This window comes from Coenobita brevimanus, chromosome 57 (genome assembly GCF_032717465.1).
Source record: "Coenobita brevimanus isolate Jiangsu-jjx chromosome 57, ASM3271746v2, whole genome shotgun sequence".
NCBI lineage: Eukaryota > Metazoa > Arthropoda > Malacostraca > Decapoda > Coenobitidae > Coenobita > Coenobita brevimanus.
In genome coordinates, this window is record NC_137010.1 from 14,446,319 (window position 1) to 14,467,737 (window position 21,419).

The following is a 21,419-nucleotide window of genomic DNA, read 5'->3' on the forward strand; positions in this document are numbered from 1 at the left end:
CTAAGACATGTTACCAGGGTGAACACCGCGACAAAGAATCTCATGGCATCATCCCCCACCATTACCTTAGTCTGAAATAATGCTGAGTCCAGGAGGCCCCAACGATATGGTCCAAATTGGGTTCCGCTGTTGCTGAGGCCAACCCTGTATACTAATTTCAGACAGGTTTAGTTTTGTAAGAGTTTTATTGTCGCGTTCCCCCTCCCGTTGAAGACTGACACCATACTGATATCAGCTGGTGTGACTGTGGTGGTGTTCCCCCTTAGATACGGAAAATGCTATAGATTGAAGTCCATCATCTAATCAAGTTTACTTCTGTAAGTGTTAAGTCATTCTCCTTCCATATGAAGGATGATGCCATCTTGATCTATTACCCTGCGTCAGTGTTCGCTAGTGTCTATTTTTGTAGGGTTATATTATCAAATTTTTTCTCTCTCTACATAGACTGATGCCGCCTTGATCTACGACTCTGTGGAACTGTTCGCTAGTGCCCTGACAGCCCTGGAGTACTCGCACCAGGTGGACATCAGCAAACTTTATTGTGAGGGAGACAAGACCTGGCAACATGGCACGTCACTCATCAACTACATGAAGATGGTTGGTGCTGTTTTGTTCTTGGTGCAGTTAGATGATGTTATTCTGTTTGGCCTCTTATTCATGTTTTAGCCACTGCATTTTGTTCATAGTTTCGTCTTTTTGTTTTGTTCTTGATACCACTACATTACAGTGTTGAATGAAACCTCTTATGAACAACAGTAGCCCTGTCTCCCATACACGCGGCTAAGGTGTTAGCGTGGCGTGCTGTGCATCTTGAAACCATAGATTTCTGTTCTACATCTGTTTAACCCCTACCCTGTCTACCCATTATTATACAGTTAACTGCACAGCGTCCATGTAGTCTGTATATTCTGTGTAGCTTTGTAACCTTTGATCTATGCACTCAGTGTGGTCTGTAATAATCCCATCTCTCTCGTACAGTACAGTCGGCCGACGAGCTTGCATCCTCCCGACCCTCACCTTCGTCGCCCCCCTCAGCCCCAACCCATCCCACCCTATCGCCACGACCCCTGGATGCTGATGGATGCTAGGCGTGGTGGGAGGGGCAGGGGTGGCCGATTGGGTGGCGGGTCAGGGGGCGCCATGGGCTCCTATTACCAGCCGCCCTTGACATACAACATCTCTTCCACGCCGCAGTACGATCAGGTGACATACATTCTTTTGAGCCTAAGTTGTTGTGTACGATTACTTTTTTCTTCACATTCAGCTGTTGAACATTCTTGAACTAAAGTTATGCATACGATTATTATTTTTACATTGTCAAACAGCTAATACACACTTAATGGTCAACGTTTAATCATTGCTCCAGGCGCCATATTCATATATTTTCTTGAGCCTAAGTTGCTGTAAAATTATTTGTTTGCATTATAACCTCAACAGCCCAGTGACGTAGTTTTCTTTTGATTCATGATACCTCCAGACGATTTTGTTCAACTTAGGTAAAATTTCTAGTACAGAACGGGTTAATAAAGGCTGTGTCTAATTCCCCCCCCCCCCTCCAGGTTCGAGGAGTCTGTCTTTGACTGAATAAAGTAATCTGAAGACAGTATGAATAAAATTAAAAATACGAGTACTTCATCGGACTGACTAGGTTATTTTTCATTCTTACAGTTATTGAATACTTCACAACTAAACCTGATGGAATGTTCTTCAGCTCGAGTTGAGTACGAGGTTATTTATTCTATCGCCACAACCAAAATTAGAGCGAGTTAGAGCATCAGATATTATGCTGATAAATTTTCGTGAGCTAAAGTTGTGTTCAGACCGCTGCTGAACATTTCACAGCAAAACCAGAGTGAATTTTAGAGAAAATAAATACGACCTGCTAAAAATGTTTTGCTAAAATAATTAACTGTTGTGGAGACTTATTTATCCTACATATTTGTTATTATCCTTTTTCAATCCTTCCCTCAGGTTCCCTTAAAAGGTATCAGCGGGCTGCTGAAGTTCAACGACGATGGATTCAGGGCGGACTTTGAATTGGATATTTTGGAGATGGATAAGGGGTTGCTGAAGAAGGTGAGCACAAGGTGCATAGGCAGTTTGGTGTATGATCTCCAGTCTTTCAAAAGCAGTGTGTCCAGGCATCTCTTGAATTTGGCTTTCTCTTGTATTTTGTTTTTCTCTTGGGAGGAGCAGTATTGCGGGCTCGTGGCCTTTGGTTCCTTCTTCCTAGCATAAAAAAAAAGTGCCATACTCCAGGTGACACTGGAGACTTTGTAACACCTCTTTTTCACTTATTTATTTTGAACATTACACCTTACTATCTTTTTGCATTATATTGATGCAAATTATGCCCATACTGAAATTAAATACTGTAAATAGTATACAAGAGGGTGTTAAGGTGTCATATGCAAAATAAACCACTAAAGAAGAGGTGCTACGAATCCTTTTATGTCAACTAGAAAAATGGCCCTGTGTCACGAATGTCATGGTTCAGAATACCACACTCGTATAATTAGTGCAGTAAATTGTGGGAATCTGGCAAATCAGTGGTGCAGGTAGCAGTGGAACTAATATACGGTACATATATATATTTTTTACTACGAATTTTGTGACAGAGGCAGGTTTGACGAGGACATACACAGAGGCCTATAAATATTTTGTTCAGTTTAGAGAGCTAATGTCCATGTTAACAATGGAGGAATTCTTTATGTATGAAAGGGAAGTTTTTTTTTCATGTGCGTGATACATATTGTTTTGTGGTGGGAAAACAGTGGTAGTCAAAGAGGAAGATCCCTGCAGATTGTAGCACAATGGAATGAAAATGGTTAGATGGATGTGTAGCACCACAATGCAAACAGAACAAGATGTATAGATTGAAGAAGACGCTTGGGTATTGAAAATGGTAGTGAGGTGATGCGCTCAGGTGGGCAGGTGGAGGCTTGGACAGGTACATTAGTCGGAATATATAAGAGTTACTGGATGAAGTGCTGTAAGGAGCTGAACACGAATGGGACAGCCTCTACTGGAGGTGGTTTGGATATGGGGAAAGAATATTAGTGTGACTTGGGTGATGTGATGTAATGACTGGAATGTTGCAGCAGACCGTGCAGCTTGAAAAAATCATCGTGGTGAAAAAGGCTGAAGGCTGATTTCTATATCATCATCATCATCATCATCATCATCACTAAAGAAAAGGTGCTAAGAATCATTCTGTCACCTAGAAAAATGACCCCATGTCACGAATGTCATGGTTCAGAACACACTTGTATAACTGGTACAGGAAATTGGAGGAATCTGTCAAATCAGTGGTGCAGGTAGCAGTGGGACTTTTTTTTTTTTTTTTTTTTTTTTACCATGAACTTTGTGCAAAAGGCAGCGTTAACGAGGACATACACAGAGGCCTATAAATATATTTTTCAGTTTAGATAGCCAGTGCGCCTGTTAACAATGAAGGAATTCTCTATTTATGATATATATATATATATATTTCATTCATTCATTCATTCATCATCCAATCCTACGTTGCCCCATGAGGAGCGTAGGAGCCGGGGGATAGGCGAGTTGGTCCTGACATTTAAGCTGAGAGTGACCATCCTCACTCATCCCTGAGTGGCATTACGTGAGATATAAACCCCAACCATCCCTTGGATATAAACCTTCACCGGTTCAGTCCGACTGGAACTCCGTAATTACCCACTAAATCACCGGCGCCAAAATTTGGTTATATGGTTACCACTCAGCGTAGTAAATGGTTTCCTGGTGTACAGAAAACCATTTTGCTTGTCACTCACTGTAGTCACCCACAGGCAGAAGGAAAAGAATGAAGGAAAGAATGACAGAAGAGGGAGTGTAAAGTCACCCATAGGCAGAAGGACGAGGTAAGAATGAAGGAAAGACAGAAGAGGATGGAAGGAAAGAAGGATGGAGGAGAGGATAGGGCAGACACCCGAGAGCAGCACCGCATCGAGTGAGTGGATGGTGGGCGCCTTCACCTACCACAATATATATATATATATGGAGCCTCAGTGGTACAGTGGAAAAGCGTGCGTTTTCGTACACTGAAGAACGAGGGTTCGCGCCCCGACAGGGTAATAAACTTTGGGAGAGTTCTCCTGGCCACGTACTACTTTGGCGGACACAAGGGATGCTGTGGTTGAACCAGTGTCTCATACTATAAAGTATGCTTGCACCCAGTCGGCTTGCGCGGGCCGATTACACTTGGTTCACAGACTACACACACATCCAAAGCCACTCCAACACTACGGTTACACTTACAAGCACTTCTCACCCTACATACAATCCCTACCAGACAGCCTAAGCCACTTGGTAGAGATACATTTTCTGTATCGTCTCCACGTCAGTCGGGATAGGCCGGTCAGACAGTGGAGGCTGATTAGATGAGATGATATACTGTATATATATATATATATATATATATATATATATATATATATATATATATATATATATATATATATATATATATATCCCATTGGAGCCCAGTGTCCAGAGTATTGGACAGAACTGGGAATTTTCAAATCCTCATACAGTAGGGAACCCCCGGGTAGGGACCTATGAGCTTCGCGACTATGAGCCGATAGGCGGAGGACAGATAGTAACCCTCCCAGTGCAGTGCCTCGCCCAGCAACTCTGGGATCCAATGGGTTAATGACTGACAAATCTATCAGTTTAACCCATTGGAGCCCAGTGTCCAGAGTACTGGACAGAACTGAGAATTTTCAAATCCTGATAAAGTAGGGAACCCCCTGGTAGGGACCTATGAGCTTCGCGACTATGAGTCAATAGGCGGAGGGCGGTACGCTTAGTACCCTCCCAATGCAATGCCTCGCCCAGCAACTCTGGGATCCAATGGGATATATATATATATATATATATATATATATATATATATATATATATATATATATATATATATATATATATATATATATAATATATGATATACTGTATGTATATTACATATATATAATAAACACACACACACATATATCTATCTATCTATCTATATCAGTTGTTCCCAAACTTTCTCTTGTCGTTACCCACTTTTCATACATGATCCTTGTCCATGGCCCCCCTTCCCCAACCATAACCCATGACTACAGTGACTGTCTACACTACAGTCCTGCACTCATCATGTCCATATAAAAATCACTCTAGCAAATCCTGTAATTTTATTGATTCCATTTGTTATTTTCTCTTTTGTTAAGTATTAATAAAGAAATGTGTATTTTGTCTTAGCTGTATCTTATATAATTATTTGAATGGTACTAAAGGAATAATAAAATGCACATTAAAAAAATCCATACTTAGTGTAATTAAAAATTGCATTATTGCGAAAAGCTGATTCAGCAATTAAAAAAAAAATCACTGGATTGAAAAAGTGTATTAATCCCACGCAGTTTGATCTGATCTTTGAATCATACAAATCTGATAACTGTATAATTCTGAAATGATATGCTATCATAGTGAGTCATAATTATCTGCCACAACCATGGCCTTCAATTGCGACACACCCACCTCCTCCCAGACCATTTGCTTCTGAACATTCATGCCAGGTTCATTTTTCCTTCATTTGAATCCCCATTCCACTCAGTGTGAAGGGTGTTGCTGCAGATTATCAACAAGCTTCTTGATTCTTGGTTTTGTTTCTGTGTAACCTGTGTAAGTTCTCTCCACTGACTACCTACTCGCTAAACTCCTTCGGTTCAGGTTATGGCCCCCAAGGGGGCCATGGCCCCCAGTTTGGGAACCACTGATCTAGATCAATATCTATTTATCTATCTATCTATATCTATATCTATTTATCTATCTATCTATCTATATACTGTATGTGTAAATATATATATATATATATATATATATATATATATATATATATATATATATATATATATATATATATATATTTTACATATATATAATAAACACACACACATATATCTATCTATCTATCTATATCCATATCTATCTATCTATCTATATACTGTATATATATATACAATATTTATATCTATATCTATATCTATCTATCTATCTGCATACCTATATATATATATATATAATACACACACACACACACACACACACACATATATATATATATATATATATATAGAGAGAGAGAGAGAGAGAGAGAGAGAGAGAGAGAGAGAGAGAGAGAGAGAGAGATTGGATACCCTGTTTTTTTTCTTTTTTCAGTCTTTTACCTTCTTCTCCTTTCTGCATTTAAAGATATTTAAATAAGATAGTGGTAGGTGGAGCTCTCACCATCTACTCACTCGATGTAGTGTTGCTCTCGGATGGCTGCCCTTTCCTCCCTTCCTTCTTTCCTTCCTTCCTCTTATGTATTTCTTTCCTTCTTTCTTTCCTCTTCCTTCTGTCAATGGTTGGCTCTACACTGAGTGACAAGTAAAGTTGTTTCCTATAACCCAGGAAACCATTTACTTCGCTGGGTGGTAACCACATAATTAAACTATGGCGCCTTGTGGTTTAGTGGGTAATTAAGGCGCTCCAATCGGATTGATCTTGTGTCGGTTTATATCCAAGGGGTGGTTGGGGTTTATTGCTCACGTAATGCCACTAAGGGATGAGTGAGGCTGGTCACTCCCATCTTAAATGTCAGGACCAACTTGCCCTGGCTCCTTCGCTCCTCATGGGGCAACACATGATTAGATTATGTCATCATCATCATGATCATCATCGGGACCTCCTTTCCCACCCAATTGCAGGCTGAAGAATAGCAAAGTCCAGACAGCCCAAGTTTGCCCAATTCAATGGGCCACGCTTCCGTTAATCATTATTCAGGCTTCCCGAATCCTGGCTCTATATGATACGCCAAAAACATTCACCACATTCTATAGCTTCACGTAAACGTATCCGACAGAGTCAGTCCGGACGCTGTCACGTTAGAAAGGGGTGCCAAATCCCTGATCATGCACTGCTTCTCACAACATTCATCCAGCCAGTTCGATCTCATGTCAGGCCCCTAGCCTCACCGACTCCATACCTCTCTTCCTTACACACGCATGTAAATATGTATAAATAAGATGAAGAAACAAAAACAACTAATTGGCCACCTAACTACCTCCGGCCACTTCTAGCAACTTAAAGTCACCTCTGACTACCCTAGAATCTCTCTAACTAATCCTAACCACTTCCATGCCTATTTATTCCATTCCTAATCACCCCAGAGGCCTAGCCACCTCAGGCAATGCCCTTAACTTCCACTAGCCACGTCACAGTCCTTTCTAGCTTCTCCTAACCGCCTCAGTGCCACTTTAACGTCGAACCTTCTCAATGCCCCTTTGACTACTAACCAATTCAATGGGTCTTTAAATCCCCTAAACACCTCGAAGCCCCTTTCACTACTTCTAACCACCTCAGAATCTCTTTATCTACTATAACCACATATAAGAAGCCTTAACGTCCTCCCCCTCCCCCTACAGGTGGGTAGGTGGACGCAGCGAGGGGGTGCCAACTTCACTAGGTCGTGGGCGGAGACGGTGCAGGTGAAGGAGAAGAACCTCAGAAACAAAACACTCATCGTCTGTATTGCCCTGGTTAGTGATTTCTCGTTAGTTAGCATTTTTTTTTTTTCTATGTGCTCGACTCTGGGCATAGCCTGCTCCCAAGGCTTCTACATATCGTACACCTCTACATGTCACCACTTGGTGGAGCAGAACCTAACAATCTAACCAAAGGTAAAAGATAATCGTTATCTGTATTGGAACGCTTAGGAACCTCAGCTGATCTGGTCGATCGCGTGTGGGTTACCGATTTTCTTGACCTGAGTTCAGTTCCACCCAGGGGACAGATATTTAAGAGAGTATACAGTCGTTTGTCCTTCCATGTGATCTCACCCTACTGAGGTTTCCTTAGTAACATACACAGATTTTCACTAACAAACACAGCCACTCCAACACCAGTTTCCACATGCACTTCCAAACACAGCGACTCCAACACCAATTTCCACATGCACCTCCAAACACAGCGACTCCAGCACCAGTTTCCACATGCACCTCTAAACACAGCCACTCCAGCACCAGTTTCCACATGCACCTCCAAACACAGCCACTGCAACACCAGTTTCCACATGCACTTCCAAACACAGCCTCTCCAGTACCAGTTTCCACATGCTCTTCCAAACACAGCCACTCCAACATCAGTTTTTCCAAGCACTTCCAAACACAGCCGCTCCAATACAAGTTTCCATATGCACTTCTAAACACAGCCTCACCAACACCAGTTCCCACATGCACACCTCACCGTGCATTCCTAAAGCCTTCCACCTACATGTGTATGTGTGAAGTTTTGGGAGGGGATGGGTCATTTCTTCACTGAGGGAAATTACTATTCTCTGACCTTACAGATTATTTGCCCCTGAGGACCTGTAACATAAGGCCAGAACACGTACTATGGCGCTGCCTGGCAGTCAGGCGTGTGCAAGCCAGCAATACAATACATATACGTACAGTACATTCATTGTACTAGTTAGTAAGAGGTGGTAACTGGAGGAAAATTTAATCTAATTGAAAATCTTATGAAAGAGGGGGGTGTGAGTTGGGAGCAGGGCAGTAAAATGGCGGGGGACAGGGTGACTTGGAGGCGATTTGTTTGTGGCCAACCCAAACGAGATTGAGGCGTCTGGCAATAGATAGATAGATAGACGAGCACACACTGTGCCCAGTACTGGGGTACAACAGGCAAGCCTGCTTCAAAATTGGAATATCCCACTCCAGAGCTGTGGGGTACTTTCGCAGTCGACTATAGTCTATTTGACTGACCTGTACAGCTGAGATGTATGCGGCAATTACGGTGTGTTTGTTACGTGGCTGCTGATTGGCCACCGATGATGTCATTGAAGTAAATGCAGGCATGTGCTGTTGTGCAATATGCGGAAGTAGATGTACACCGTGGGTGGATATTATAGCGCAACATGCGGACGTGGGTGTACACCGCGCATGGATGTAGTGCAACATGCGGACGTGGGTGTACACCGCGCATGGATGTAGTGCAACATGCGGACGTGGATGTACACCGTGGGTGGATAATTTATTTCAAACGTTAATCATCGTTTTATGAAATTTTATAATCAACTTTATTTTTCTTCGAGAACAGTAAACTTTTAAAGCTAATCTTGACCTCTTCAACTTCGGAAATTATTCCATACTTAATCTGGCAGCTTGTATTGAAGGCAGTTTAAAAATATAAATATATATGAGTTAAAATAAGAGGAGGTGTACATTTAAATAATCGGTGGCCAATCAGCAGCCGCGATTCAAACACATCCTACTCGGCCCATGCATCTCAGCTGCACAGGTCAATCACATAGACTATAGTACAGCTCAACGATCCAGTTGCACGTCAGTATATATTGACCATTTTTAAAGAGTCGTAGCCTTAATGTGGCAGAGGAAGCAGCAAATGCCATTGTCACATTTTTAATCTGGCATTTTAGCATCACCAAAGTATGATTGAGAGTTAACTGACCTGGTTATTCAGGAGTCAGGTATTTGATGGTAATTGTTGCTCTATGGTATACAGTAGTCCTTCAATACAGCCCACCTCCCGATTCAGTCTGTACAACAGTACAATATGTAATCCCTCCCTTTCCCAGTAGAAGAGACACTAGAAAGCCTCCTCAGCCAACGAAAATACGGGCCTTATTTACGCATGTAAGTCTGCGTAACTCTCTCTGTAACCCCATCTAAGTATCTAACTTAGTGTTGCTAGCAACTTAGCTCTGTCTTACTCTGTATAACTGTTAGTCTAATTCCGTGTAACCCCAACAGACCAAGCCGTACACCATGGAGAAGCAGAGCACAGAGATGTTGACAGGAAACGACAAATACGAAGGGTTCTGCATCGATCTGGTTAAGAAGATTGCAGAGCTGGAAGGGTTCAAAGTCAAGTTTATGGTTACTCCCGATGGCATGTATGGCAACATTGACAATAAGACTGGCGAGTGGAACGGTATAGTGAAGCAACTGTTAGATCAAGTAAGTGTGGAAGAGGAGGGCGAGCGGAAGGAAAGTAAAGAAGGATGAAAAAAATACCAGATAAAGAGGAAGTACAGAATTAGGAAAATAGGAAAGGAAGGAAGAACAGATACATGGAAATACAGGATTATGAAAGTAGTGAAGGAAGCAAGGGCAGTAATATGGGTGAGTGTAGTAGTATAGTGAAGCAGCTGTTTGAACACGTGACTGTGAAGGGAGGAAAGAGAGAGGAGAAAAGCTGGGAAGAAAGGGACAAATAAAAGAAGGGATTGGAGGAAGACAGGGAAGGAAACAAGGACTCTAGGACCGGCAAGTATTGTAGAATGGTATAGTAAAGGAAGTGTTGGAACAAGTGACTGTGAAGGAAGGGAAGAGAGAGCGGAGGAAAGAAGGGGAAACCAGAGAGAGGGAGGTAGGGAAGGGAGTGAGTGCGAAAGAGAGATGGTACAACAAGAAAGGAGAAAAACAGGAAATTAAGACGAGGAAGAAGACGGAAAATGGGGAAGGAAGGAAGGTGGGTAGGTAGGTCAGGAAGAAAGAAGTGAGGGAGATATGGAGGGAAGGAAGGATGGAAGGAAGGGAAGAAAGTAGGAAGGAGGAAGATAGGTAGGAAATGGAGGAAGACCTAAGGAAACGGGAGGTATTAGAAGAAAAGAAGGATAATAGGAAAGAAAGAGAGAACAGGTTAACTGGAAGGAAGGATTAGAAAAGTGGAGGTAGGAGGGAAAGAAGAGAAAGAAGGAAATAACAGCAACTAAATTCCAGCGGACATCATTAGAAGGTGAGAGGGGTAGATGTGGGGTGATGGGAGGGTCCGCGGGTGTGGAGATGGTTGGTGGGATCTGTGGGCATAGGGATGGTTTGGGGGTCCGTGGGTATGGAGATAGTGTGGGGGTCCGTGTGTGTGGGAGTGGTTGGGGGTTCCGGCGTTGGGGCATTGGAGGTCTCTGGGTGTGGGTGTGAGGATGGTTGGGGGGGGTCTGTGGATGAGGAGGTGGTGGGGGAAGTATGGGGATGTGGGGGTGGTTTATGAGTAGAGGGTCCGTGGGTATGGGCTTGAGTTAGGGAAGTGGGAACTTGGATTTCTATCTTTTAAATCCAGATACCTGTCCTACTTGAGCTATTTACGTTTCCTTAGTACTATGTTTCTTGTAACAATCATATCCACAACTTCATATCAGTAAATCATAACAAAACAAGTAATTTTTCTGTAATTCATATGATGAATGACAAAAGTTCGTGTAATAGAAGATCAGGTTATTATACTATTCACATACATATTACGTGTAAGGTATGAATTTAATTATAGTCTCATTATAATCGTAGAAGCTTTAGCTAAATGCTTGATCTTATTAATAAATTCCGAAAAGTATACATATTATCACTATACACTGTAACAAATTAAAATTTTCACATATTCAGGACTTCAGCCAAGAGCACTTCGATGTTGACATGATGACGGATGACTTAGACTGATGACTGACTCACTGGCTGTCACGTTTGGGTTGTCATAGCCAGTCACGATCAAGCTGGAATGAAGGGGGCGTGGCCTTATGTAATTTCCTTCTCGAATGAGCTGTAGTTGTAGGTGGGGAAGGAATGTAAGAGAGATGGTTTAAGAAGCAAGTACGAAGAAGTACAAAGGAATACAAACGAAAGCAAGGAGCAACAGATCGAGTAGTCTTTTCGAGGCTGTTTGTTAAATAGAATACTATGACTACTGTATGTCTGATTTTGAGTAGAAATTAAAGATAGGAAACAAAGGGAGGAAAAGAATAGAGGAGGGAGGTGAGTGAGCCGGGAAGGAATGTGTGGAAGATGGTTCAGGAATTAAGGATGGAAGGGAGGGAAAGAGCAACGAAAGGAAGAAGGAGGAGGGAATGTAAAAAACATGGTTCAGGAAGAAGGAAAAAGGCATTAAAAAATGGAGTGATGTAGATAGAGATAAGTACGCTTTGAATTCAACCTTTGGTTCTCTTCCCCACTGACATCAGAAAGCGGACCTGGGCATCGTCGACTTTACCATCACCTACCAGAGAGAAGAGGCCGTCGACTTCACTATGCCCTTCATGAATCTTGGTGAGAGAGAGAGAGAGAGAGAGAGAGAGAGAGAGAGAGAGAGAGAGAGAGAGAGAGAGAGAGAGAGAGAGAGAGAGACCAGCCCTGGTATTTATTTCAGTGTAGTCTTAATAATAATAATTAAAAAAAATGACTTGGGCTTATCATTCATATTGATTGCACAAATGTGCAGGCAATCCCTTATTATATGACAATCAATTTCGAAATACTTGTGATGATAGGAAGTGGTTAAACTGCATTCCACTTTACATAACGGCGTCAGGAACGAGGTAGAAAAGTTTATTATTATTTTTTTAATGAAATATTTCTGTACTGATGTTAAAGCTTGTGGGGTATGTTTTCCCTTTAGGGGTCTTAGGGATGATAATGTCTCCGTTAGCGTCTAATTGTAGAAGCTGATGAACAGAATTGCAAAACAGAAGGCACTCCCCCGTCCTCCATACTCTCTGCAAATATGCCGTACAGAAAAACAGGTAGAAGAAACATCTTGCTGAAGTGAAATGCCTAAATGAAGTTTGATAGGAATGGAAGAAAGTAAAAGTTAAAGTGAAGCATACGCCTCCCCCCACCCCATTGAAAGCTTTATTTAAGATGACATATTTTGTTTGATTTTATTTGTTTTTTTGTTTGCTACTAGACGACTTTACTCAGCTTTGAAGGAGTTCCTTTGTAGTAAAGAGGTTGATGAAGAATGAGTCTAACCCCTCCAGTGTCTCTGAAGCGGAATAAAATTACTTAGTTGTAGTGAGCATAGAAAATACATAATAAGATTCAAGAGGTTATGAGTATCTTCTTGACCCATTCCCTCGTTCTGTCATCCAGGCATCAGCATCATCTACAAGAAACCACAGAAGAAGTCACCGAGTTTGTTTTCCTTCATGTCACCGTTCTCTGTGGATGTGTGGATCTATATGGCCACCGCATACCTTGGAGTCTCTGTCCTACTCTTTATTCTGGCCAGGTGAGGCTGGGTCAGGTTAGGGTAGGACTGGTTACACTGAGTTTGGTTTTATTAGGTTAAGATGCGTTAAATTTGCTAAAGTTAGATTTGATTGGTTTGGTTTGGTTAAGTTAGATAAGATAAAGTTAGGTTAGGTTAGATTAGATGAGATTAGATTAAATTATATAATATTAGATAAGTTGGGTTTGGGAAGCTCAAATATGGTTAGCTTTGACTGGTGTAGCTATGACAGTTTAATAGATGCCAAATTATGCTATACTTGCTAAAATTTAATAAATATGAGTTAGATTTGTTGCTGTAGATCAGTTGACGGTTACATTTGCACCATGAGGAGTTCTTGTAACCTAAACATAATTTTAATTGGTTCTTGAAACAAGTATGATAAAATGGTTTGCTCAGTAGTCATTCTAGACATAAATATAAAAATAATCTTTAGTATTATAAGGTACCGGTACAGGCATCGACAACTTTAATTATTCATTTTATTTTCAGTATCTAATTGTAGCTTATTTTCAGGATATCGAAATGAATATAAAAATGAAAGCAAGATAAAGTGAGATCCAAAAATGAGGAAATTGATAGACTTGGACATTACCATATATAGTTTTTTTTTTTCTTTTTTCACTTTATGAGATTTGTTTTAGGAGTTGCAGTACACGACACTGGAGGAAAACAAGAGCCAATGAGGAACATGGGAGACAGTAGGAAAGAAGTGCATTACAATAATCGAATTTCCCATGATGACCACATTTTTCTCAGTTCCCCAGAATTACAGAAACTAGATGGAGTTCTTGGACGCCGTAAAGAAAATGAACCCTGGAGACCAAAGGATGTCAAGGAAGAACAAATAACAGCTTTTTTTTTTTCTTCTTCTTCTTCATCTTTTACTTTTTCCCATCTTCACGTTACCTCTGAATTTTCTTGCATATTCCCCGGGCCAGTTCCAACTTGTTCATTGCTTGACTTATGTGAGGATTTGACTGAATTGTCAAAACTGGGAAATTGGCCAGGGTTTTGTGTTACACGGTCATTTGCATAGACCTGTATTTGACATGTTATGACTTATTTTGATCTGTTTGACATGACTTTTTTGTTTAACTTTATATGATATATTATGACATTTGACCGTAGCTGACATATCGTGACCTGTATTAATCTGTATTTGACATATAACTGGTTTTGCCTTGTTTGGCATGGTATGACAGGTTTTTACCTTTCTTATACTAATGACCTCTAGACTCTTACCATTGTTAGGTTTGTGACCTGTGCTAGACTTACGACCTGTATTAGAAGTATTATGGTCAGCACTGACATGGGTTGATCTCCAGCTAATCCACATGACCCATTACAAATCCTAGTGACTGAGAATCCCACAAGCAGCACAGAGACTAGCCCTGACCTGTAGTAGAATTATTATGGTCGATAATGACCTTGGATGACGTCCAGCTAACCCACATGACCTATTACAAACCCTCGTGACTCAGAATGACCCACAAACAACATAGTGACTCGCCCTGACTTGCCTTGACCCAGTGACCTGGCAGGATGGCCCTGGATGAGTGAACTGCACATGCCCGTGTACTGGGGAGCCCGAGGAATTGGAGAACAGCTTTGGTCTGCTCAGCTCCATGTGGTTCATTATTCCTCTGCCAGGGCGTCGACATAGCTCTCAAGTAGGCATCTGTCATCTATCTTGCTTACTTTCTCTTACTTTCTCAGTCTCTCTATCTGTATCTCTCTATCTTTCACTATTTTGCTCTCTCTTTTGCTTCGTCTCTTGCTGTCTCTCCCACTGCACTCAGTTTCTCTCTCTCTCTCTCTCTCTCTCTCTCTCTCTCTCTCTCTCGGTTCATTTTGACGCTTAGATTGCCTTCCATGAATTATTTTTCATTTTCTTATATTTCCTGTCTGTCTGTATTTTATGATTTTAACCTTGTTTGTTCACTCTTTTTGTGGATTTAGCGTGCATTGTTGTCTTCCTTGCTTTCCGTGTCTTTTTTTTTTTGTTTTCTGTAGCATTCAGTGGCTGTCTGTTATGTGCAGTTCTTCATTCTCTTTATTGGTATCTTTGTTTCATAAGACTTGCTTCCCTGCCATTTGATGAAGTAGTGGGTTACCTATAATTTTGTTATTGTTACTTCGGTTATTTTTATTATTATTGTTATTATTATTATTATTATTATTATTATTATTATTATTTTCATGTTTAGGGGAGACATCTGGTACTGAAGGCTATATCTAACCCCACAAGTTCAAAAAGTTTCCCTCAGCCTGGGTAAAATCGTCTGTTTTTAACTAGCTTTTAATAAACTGCGTCGTCAGAGTGAAGGGGCTATGGGATATAATTCTGTCAGCCTGTCCGTCGTTGTCTACCTAGTTATTATTGACCGCAACAAGGCGAAAAATGTTACATTAGTATTTTTTCCGGTGATGCAAAAACTTGGAGAACTAGAAGGATTTATAAAGTATAAAAAACTGTCGGCTAAATTGGGTGCTTGCAACATATTTAGATATTGCTGGAGATAAAATACTGAAAATATTTTCAAAGGGGATATATATTTGAAAGCAACAGAAAGTGTCTGCAGCATTTTGTCCATAATATCACATTTTGTTTATGATCCTCGGCTGTAACGTCACTTCTTTGCTAACAGTGATGTCACCTCTTAGCAAGGGTGACATTCGCACCATATCAGCCAGTCATCACTTGGGACTTTGGCAGTAGCCTACTTTTCATCAAATCAATTTTCATGTTCTGTAGTGTGCTGAACTCAGAAAATGGGCTTTCAGTAGCAAGTCACAACGTGGGGTTTTGAAAACGGAATGTATCGGTTCCTTAAACTGTGGCCATAGTTTACAATGTGAACTTCTACATTAATAGACGCTACATACTGTAATATATCTGCTCTCTTTCATTCTGCAAATTGGTGTGTTTATTCCCTTTCTAATTAGTTCATTTATTTTCGTGACATAATCTATACTTACTATCTTTTGGAATGCTGTAATTTGTCGTATGGCTTTTTAATGACCTTCGTAGGCTACTTAGCTTGGTACTTTCTCTTTCCCATCTTTTGTCCTCACAGTACCTCTTATAATTATTTTCTTTCTTTCTCCATTCTTCATATATTATCCATTTTCATAGTTACAGTTTTATGATTTTTAAAAAAATGAACGCACCAAGCTCCGTATTCTGATGGGATTAGACTTTCTAACTGAACACCTCCTCCTTAGCGATTTATTTCTCATATTACAGCTTATTATTCTCCATTATGATGCTTATCTTTTGTATCAACAATGACTGCATAAATAACAGAAAAATGTATTCATGTATCAGGTACAGAAATAAAGTGATAAGAAGGTGGTACTAGGGAGTCTCCCTCCAATTAGCGAGAATACGCGCCTGAAACTTCGTGTGAATTTTAAGATATTGGCGTTGATTCATCGACTGTTGCTGCGTCTTTCAGTGTTTTGCCCTCCCATTGCTGGTTCCCTGCATTATGTCTTGTTTGAAATTTCGGTTTCATACAAGTTCGGTTAGTTGACAGGTTTTCCTTATATGGCAAGTGCTTTATTCGTTTCTTGTCTAGTAGTTTCTAATTATATTTTCTTTCGATGTTGATCAGGATCAAACGTAAGCTACCGAACTTTGAATAAAGCCGGAATATCCCAGACTGGTTTTCCATTCATTGTACACACTCCAGTACTAATCTCTGGACTCTCTGATTGAAAGTGTAATTAATTATTTCAGGTAAGGAGCTTTCCTGACCCGACCCTTCCCAATGGCGACATTATGAATTTTATTTTGTCATCATTATTTTGCATCCTGAAGGTTGTGATATTTTTCTGCTTTACGAACTTGTCAGTTTTATCCACCGAGCTCTATAATATAGGCGGGCTTTCTAGCGCCGCGTAGCTTGTGTGCCCGCCGCCAGGGACCCAGGGCGGCGTTGATGTTTATGCACTACACCTGACGCCGGCGCCTTTTGAAGTCAGCCGATGAATCCAGAGAAGATAGTGTCATGGTCCAATGCGCAGCTATAATATAAGGCCATGGCCCACTGCGCAGCTTATGGAAGCAACAACGAAACAGACAGCAAGCTGAGAACTGTGTTCACCATTTTGGAGGCGACGAATGTGGTGTCTGAATATGGCGGTCAAAGTCACACTCTCGCTGCGGAAATGGCCCCTCCATATTATAGAGCTCAGTGGTTTTATCCCCCAACAGCAAAATATGAACTGTCTTTTGTACATGTTACACCTTTTTCCTAATGCTTCTTCTATTTGCGTATTGCTTCTTTATTCTTGATTCTCTTACTGATTTCAAAGGGTGTATGAAGGTTAAGTCCACTCCACTCATGTTACATGTAGGAATACAGTACGGATGTGATGCTGCTGCCAACCACCAGGTGGCAGCCGTCTTGCACCCGGAGCATCGCAAACCACGCCACGGTTGTGTGTCACCTGTCTTTGAGTTGCAGTTGAGCTTATTCAGTGAGATAATTCAAAGATGCTACGCTGCATGGCGTACCTAGTGTAGAGTTAATTCACTGAATAAGCTCAAATGCAATTCAACTACAAGCAGCACACTACCATCGCTCCACAGCTTTGGTGGAAAAAAAAAAAAAAAAAAAAAAAACTAATAATCTGATGGTACCGCAGCCTGGTGAGTATAGGGTCCCAGCCCACTCATTTTGCCTGGGGGCAAACTTAGGATGTGACTGCCACCACCTGGTGGGTTTCCCCACTCCATTCATTTTCCATGGGAGAAAACTGTAAGGATGTGATCGTACTGCTGCCTAGTGAGCGTCAAACTGCAGTCTGTTTGCTTTCAGTAGGCTATAAAGTAATGGGAAATGTCGAAAGCAACGGCATTTTACTTTATATGGGTATATCGAAATATGCAGGAAGAAAAGCTGGTGAAACAAGGAAATTCTATTTGACCTGTGCAGCAGAGATGCATGGGCCGAGTAGGATGTGTTTGAATCGCGGCTGCGATTGGCCACCGATGATTTAAATGTACATCTCTTCCTATTTTAACATATATTTATATTTTTAAACTGCCATCAATACAAGCTGCCAGATTAAATATGGAATAATTTCCGAAGCTGAAGAAGTCAAGATTAGCTTTAAAAGTTTACTGTTATCAAAGAAATTAAAGTTGGTTTTAAAGTTTCATAAAATGATGAGTGACGTTTGAAATAAATTATCCACCCACGGTGTACATCCACGTCCGCATTTTGCAGTACATCCATGCTCGGTGTACACCCACGTCCGCATGTTGCGCTATAATATCCACCCACGGTGTACATCTACGGCCGCATGTTGCACAGCAGCACGTGCCTGCATTTACTTCAATGACATCATCGGTGGCCAATCAGCAGCCGCGTAACAAACACACCGTACTTGTCGCATACATCTCAGCTGCACAGGTAAGTCAAATAGACTATAGTAGAGAATCACTGTCAGTACTGCTACTACTAAAGGGGGGCGCGGTAGCACAGTGGTAGCGCGCCGGACTCGTAATCGGGGGATTGCGAGATCGAGCCTCGCCCGGGCTGCCGTGCCGGGAGTGGTAGCTCGCTCCTGTAACCCTAGCGGGGCTATATAGTCCAATACAGGGCTTAGCTCGGGGGAACTCCATTTGCTACTACTAAATGTAATATACCTAAAATTGACATAATTTGAGTGATAGTAGCAAAGAATCGCTTTCGGTACATACATAAGTGTGATGTATTAGTTATGTAGCGAGTTCAGACTTTACACATTGAAACCACCAAAGCCATTTGTTGGAAATGCTTATAAAAAAAAAAGAAAAAAAGAAACCTCCGTAAGCTGACGACCACCACTCTCGACAGTGGTTTTTCAGTAAGGTATAATGCGTTGTAGCAATAATAAGAATGATTAATGGAATTTCCCACCTCACTCATTTCAGCTGTTCGTTTTTTTCAAATTCAATAAAAGAATAAAATTCTAATTATCAGCACCTTATTTTTAGGTGAGAAAGCAAAGTCTACTTGGCTTGATACTCGCCAGCACCATAACACTCCTTACAGACTGGCAAGCGGAGTGACGACTTATTCTTCCTTCATTCTGCATTCATGCCTTTTCCTTCAGTTTTCTAACTGTGATCTTTTGTGAGTTTATTTCTTCATGGTGTTAGCTTTCTTTCCACATTTTCTAAAGTCCCTTTCTATATTTTTTCTCACTACCTGTTTCTTCCTTAATTTCCCTGCTTCATTATCTTCTTTTCATAGCTTTTATCTCAATTTCTCACACTATCAACTTCTTTATTAGTTTTCCAGATTTTCTTGATTTTCTTCCCTGTCCGAGTTTTCCATGCTATTCTTCCCCAGTCGCAGTGCGAGGCTTCGAATTCACACCTGGACCTTTCCTATCCACTCTCAGTTGAGTCACCTCACCCACGCTTGTTACCCATCTGTTTCAGACCGAACCTAGGACCTCCCGCCACCTTCTACACTCAATCCTCTTCTTTCTAATTCTAACCGGGCCTTCTCACCCACGCTTTGAACCCCGCACTCAGACCTGTCCTACCAACACCCAGTTGCTTCCTCACCCACGCTTGCATCCCATCCATCCACCCGTCAGCTTATAATCCAGGACAACCCGCTTACTGACTAAACCAGGTGCACTGGGGTGTCATTTGCAGGATCGCCCCGAATGAGTGGGACAACCCTCACCCCTGCATCCAAGACCCAGACGAGCTTGAAAACAGCATAAGTCTGAGTAACGCCTTCTGGTTCACTATTGGATCTCTTATGCAACAAGGGTCCGATATCGCGCCCAAGTAAGAAGTATAGGATGCTCATTTGTGGATAGCTGGATTGATTCTAGAAGCTTCCAGACTGTTCTCTCTCTCTCTCTCTCTCTCTCTCTCTCCCACCGGCCTGGAAGCCTTTCAAGTACATAAAAGCAGATAGATTCGTTCCTTAATACCTCTTCAAATGGTTGTAGTAGTTGTTGATGTTGTGTTGCTGCAACGGTGGTTGTAACGAGGACGTGAAGTGTAATGGTAGACACTAGTAGTCGCTGAAGTAATGATGGCTGGTGCAATGTTGGCTGATAATTGCACTTGTTAAATTTGTTGCTTTAATTTTACTTTTATGATAAATAATTCTTATAATAATAATAATATTGTTATTATCATTATTATTATTGTTATTATTATTTTGCATGCCCTTGCATGAGCATAGATAACTTTGAATAATATTATTTGCATGTAACAATTATGCTGCAAAGAAAGTGGTTGAGGAGACGAAGGGGAAGACAGGAGGAAGCAGCTCCTGTGAGAAGAGTGGAGAAATTGCAAGATAGTGAGAAAAGGACAGAGTATAAGAGCATAGTGGAAGAAAGATTGGGAAGGTATGAGCTAGAGCAGATGGAAGGGGTGGAAGACGTATGTAAGATATTCACGGAAGAGATAAGCGCAGCGTGTGAGGCGGTTTGTGGAGTGAGGAGGAGATGCAAGGGTGTGCAAGGGACAGCATGGTGGAATGATGAGGTGAAACGAGCTGTGGAACAAAAGAAGAAGGCATATGGTGAATGGTTGGCGAGTAGAGGTAGGGGAGAAGATGAGAGAGAGAAGAGAGAGGTATATGTGAGCAGGAGAAGGGAGGTTAAGAGACTGGTGAAGGAGAGTAAGAAGAAAGTGGATGAAGAGTTTGGGAGGAATCTGAGTGTGAAATGGAGGGAGAGTAAGAAATTGTTTTGGAAGGAGGTAAAGAAAGTAAGGCAGTGTGAAAGGGGAAATAGTAGGGGAGTGAAAGATAGGAATAATAGATTGTTGGTGGAGAAGAGAGAGAAATTGAGGAGATGGAAGGAGCACTTTGAAGATTTGTTGAATGTAGAGAGTGAGAGCAGTGTGAGTATAAGTGGTTGGGGAATGGCTGGGAGAAGAAGAGATGAGAGGAGGGAGGAAGAGATCAGTAGGTCGGAAGTTGTGGAAGCGATGAAGAAGATTAAGCTGGGAAAGGCCCCAGGAATTGATGGAGTGTGTGGTGAAATGCTTAGGTATGGGGGTGAGATTGTTGTGGAGTGGATATGGAAGTTGTGTAGATTGGCTTGGGAAGAGGGAAGAGTTCCAGAGGACTGGAAATCAGGTATAATTGTTCCTCTGTACAAAGGAAAAGGGGAGAGAGAAGTATGTGGTAACCATAGGGGTATTTGCCTTCTTAGTGTGACTGGTAAAATATATGGTAGAATACTCATTGATAGGGTTAGGCATATGACAGAGGAGCTAGTTGGAGAAGAACAAGGGGGATTTAGGAAGGGAAAAGGGTGTGTAGATCAGATATTTGTTCTAAGATGTTTAGTGGAGAAGTATCTAGAGAAGGGAAGGAAAG

General features: G+C 41.4%; 1 protein-coding gene across 1 annotated transcript in view; it reads left to right on the forward strand.

Moving 5' to 3' along the window:
* The window catches only part of LOC145402286 (glutamate receptor ionotropic, kainate 2-like), a 65,172-nt gene that overhangs the window by 31,599 nt on the left and 12,154 nt on the right, over nucleotides 1-21,419 (forward strand). The window contains exons 8-14 of the mRNA XM_080274417.1: nucleotides 445-597; nucleotides 1,972-2,076; nucleotides 7,470-7,583; nucleotides 9,816-10,022; nucleotides 12,017-12,101; nucleotides 12,924-13,062; nucleotides 19,727-19,864. Of these exons, the coding sequence (XP_080130543.1) occupies nucleotides 445-597; nucleotides 1,972-2,076; nucleotides 7,470-7,583; nucleotides 9,816-10,022; nucleotides 12,017-12,101; nucleotides 12,924-13,062; nucleotides 19,727-19,864 (941 nt within the window). The remainder of the gene's footprint in view (nucleotides 1-444; nucleotides 598-1,971; nucleotides 2,077-7,469; nucleotides 7,584-9,815; nucleotides 10,023-12,016; nucleotides 12,102-12,923; nucleotides 13,063-19,726; nucleotides 19,865-21,419) is intronic.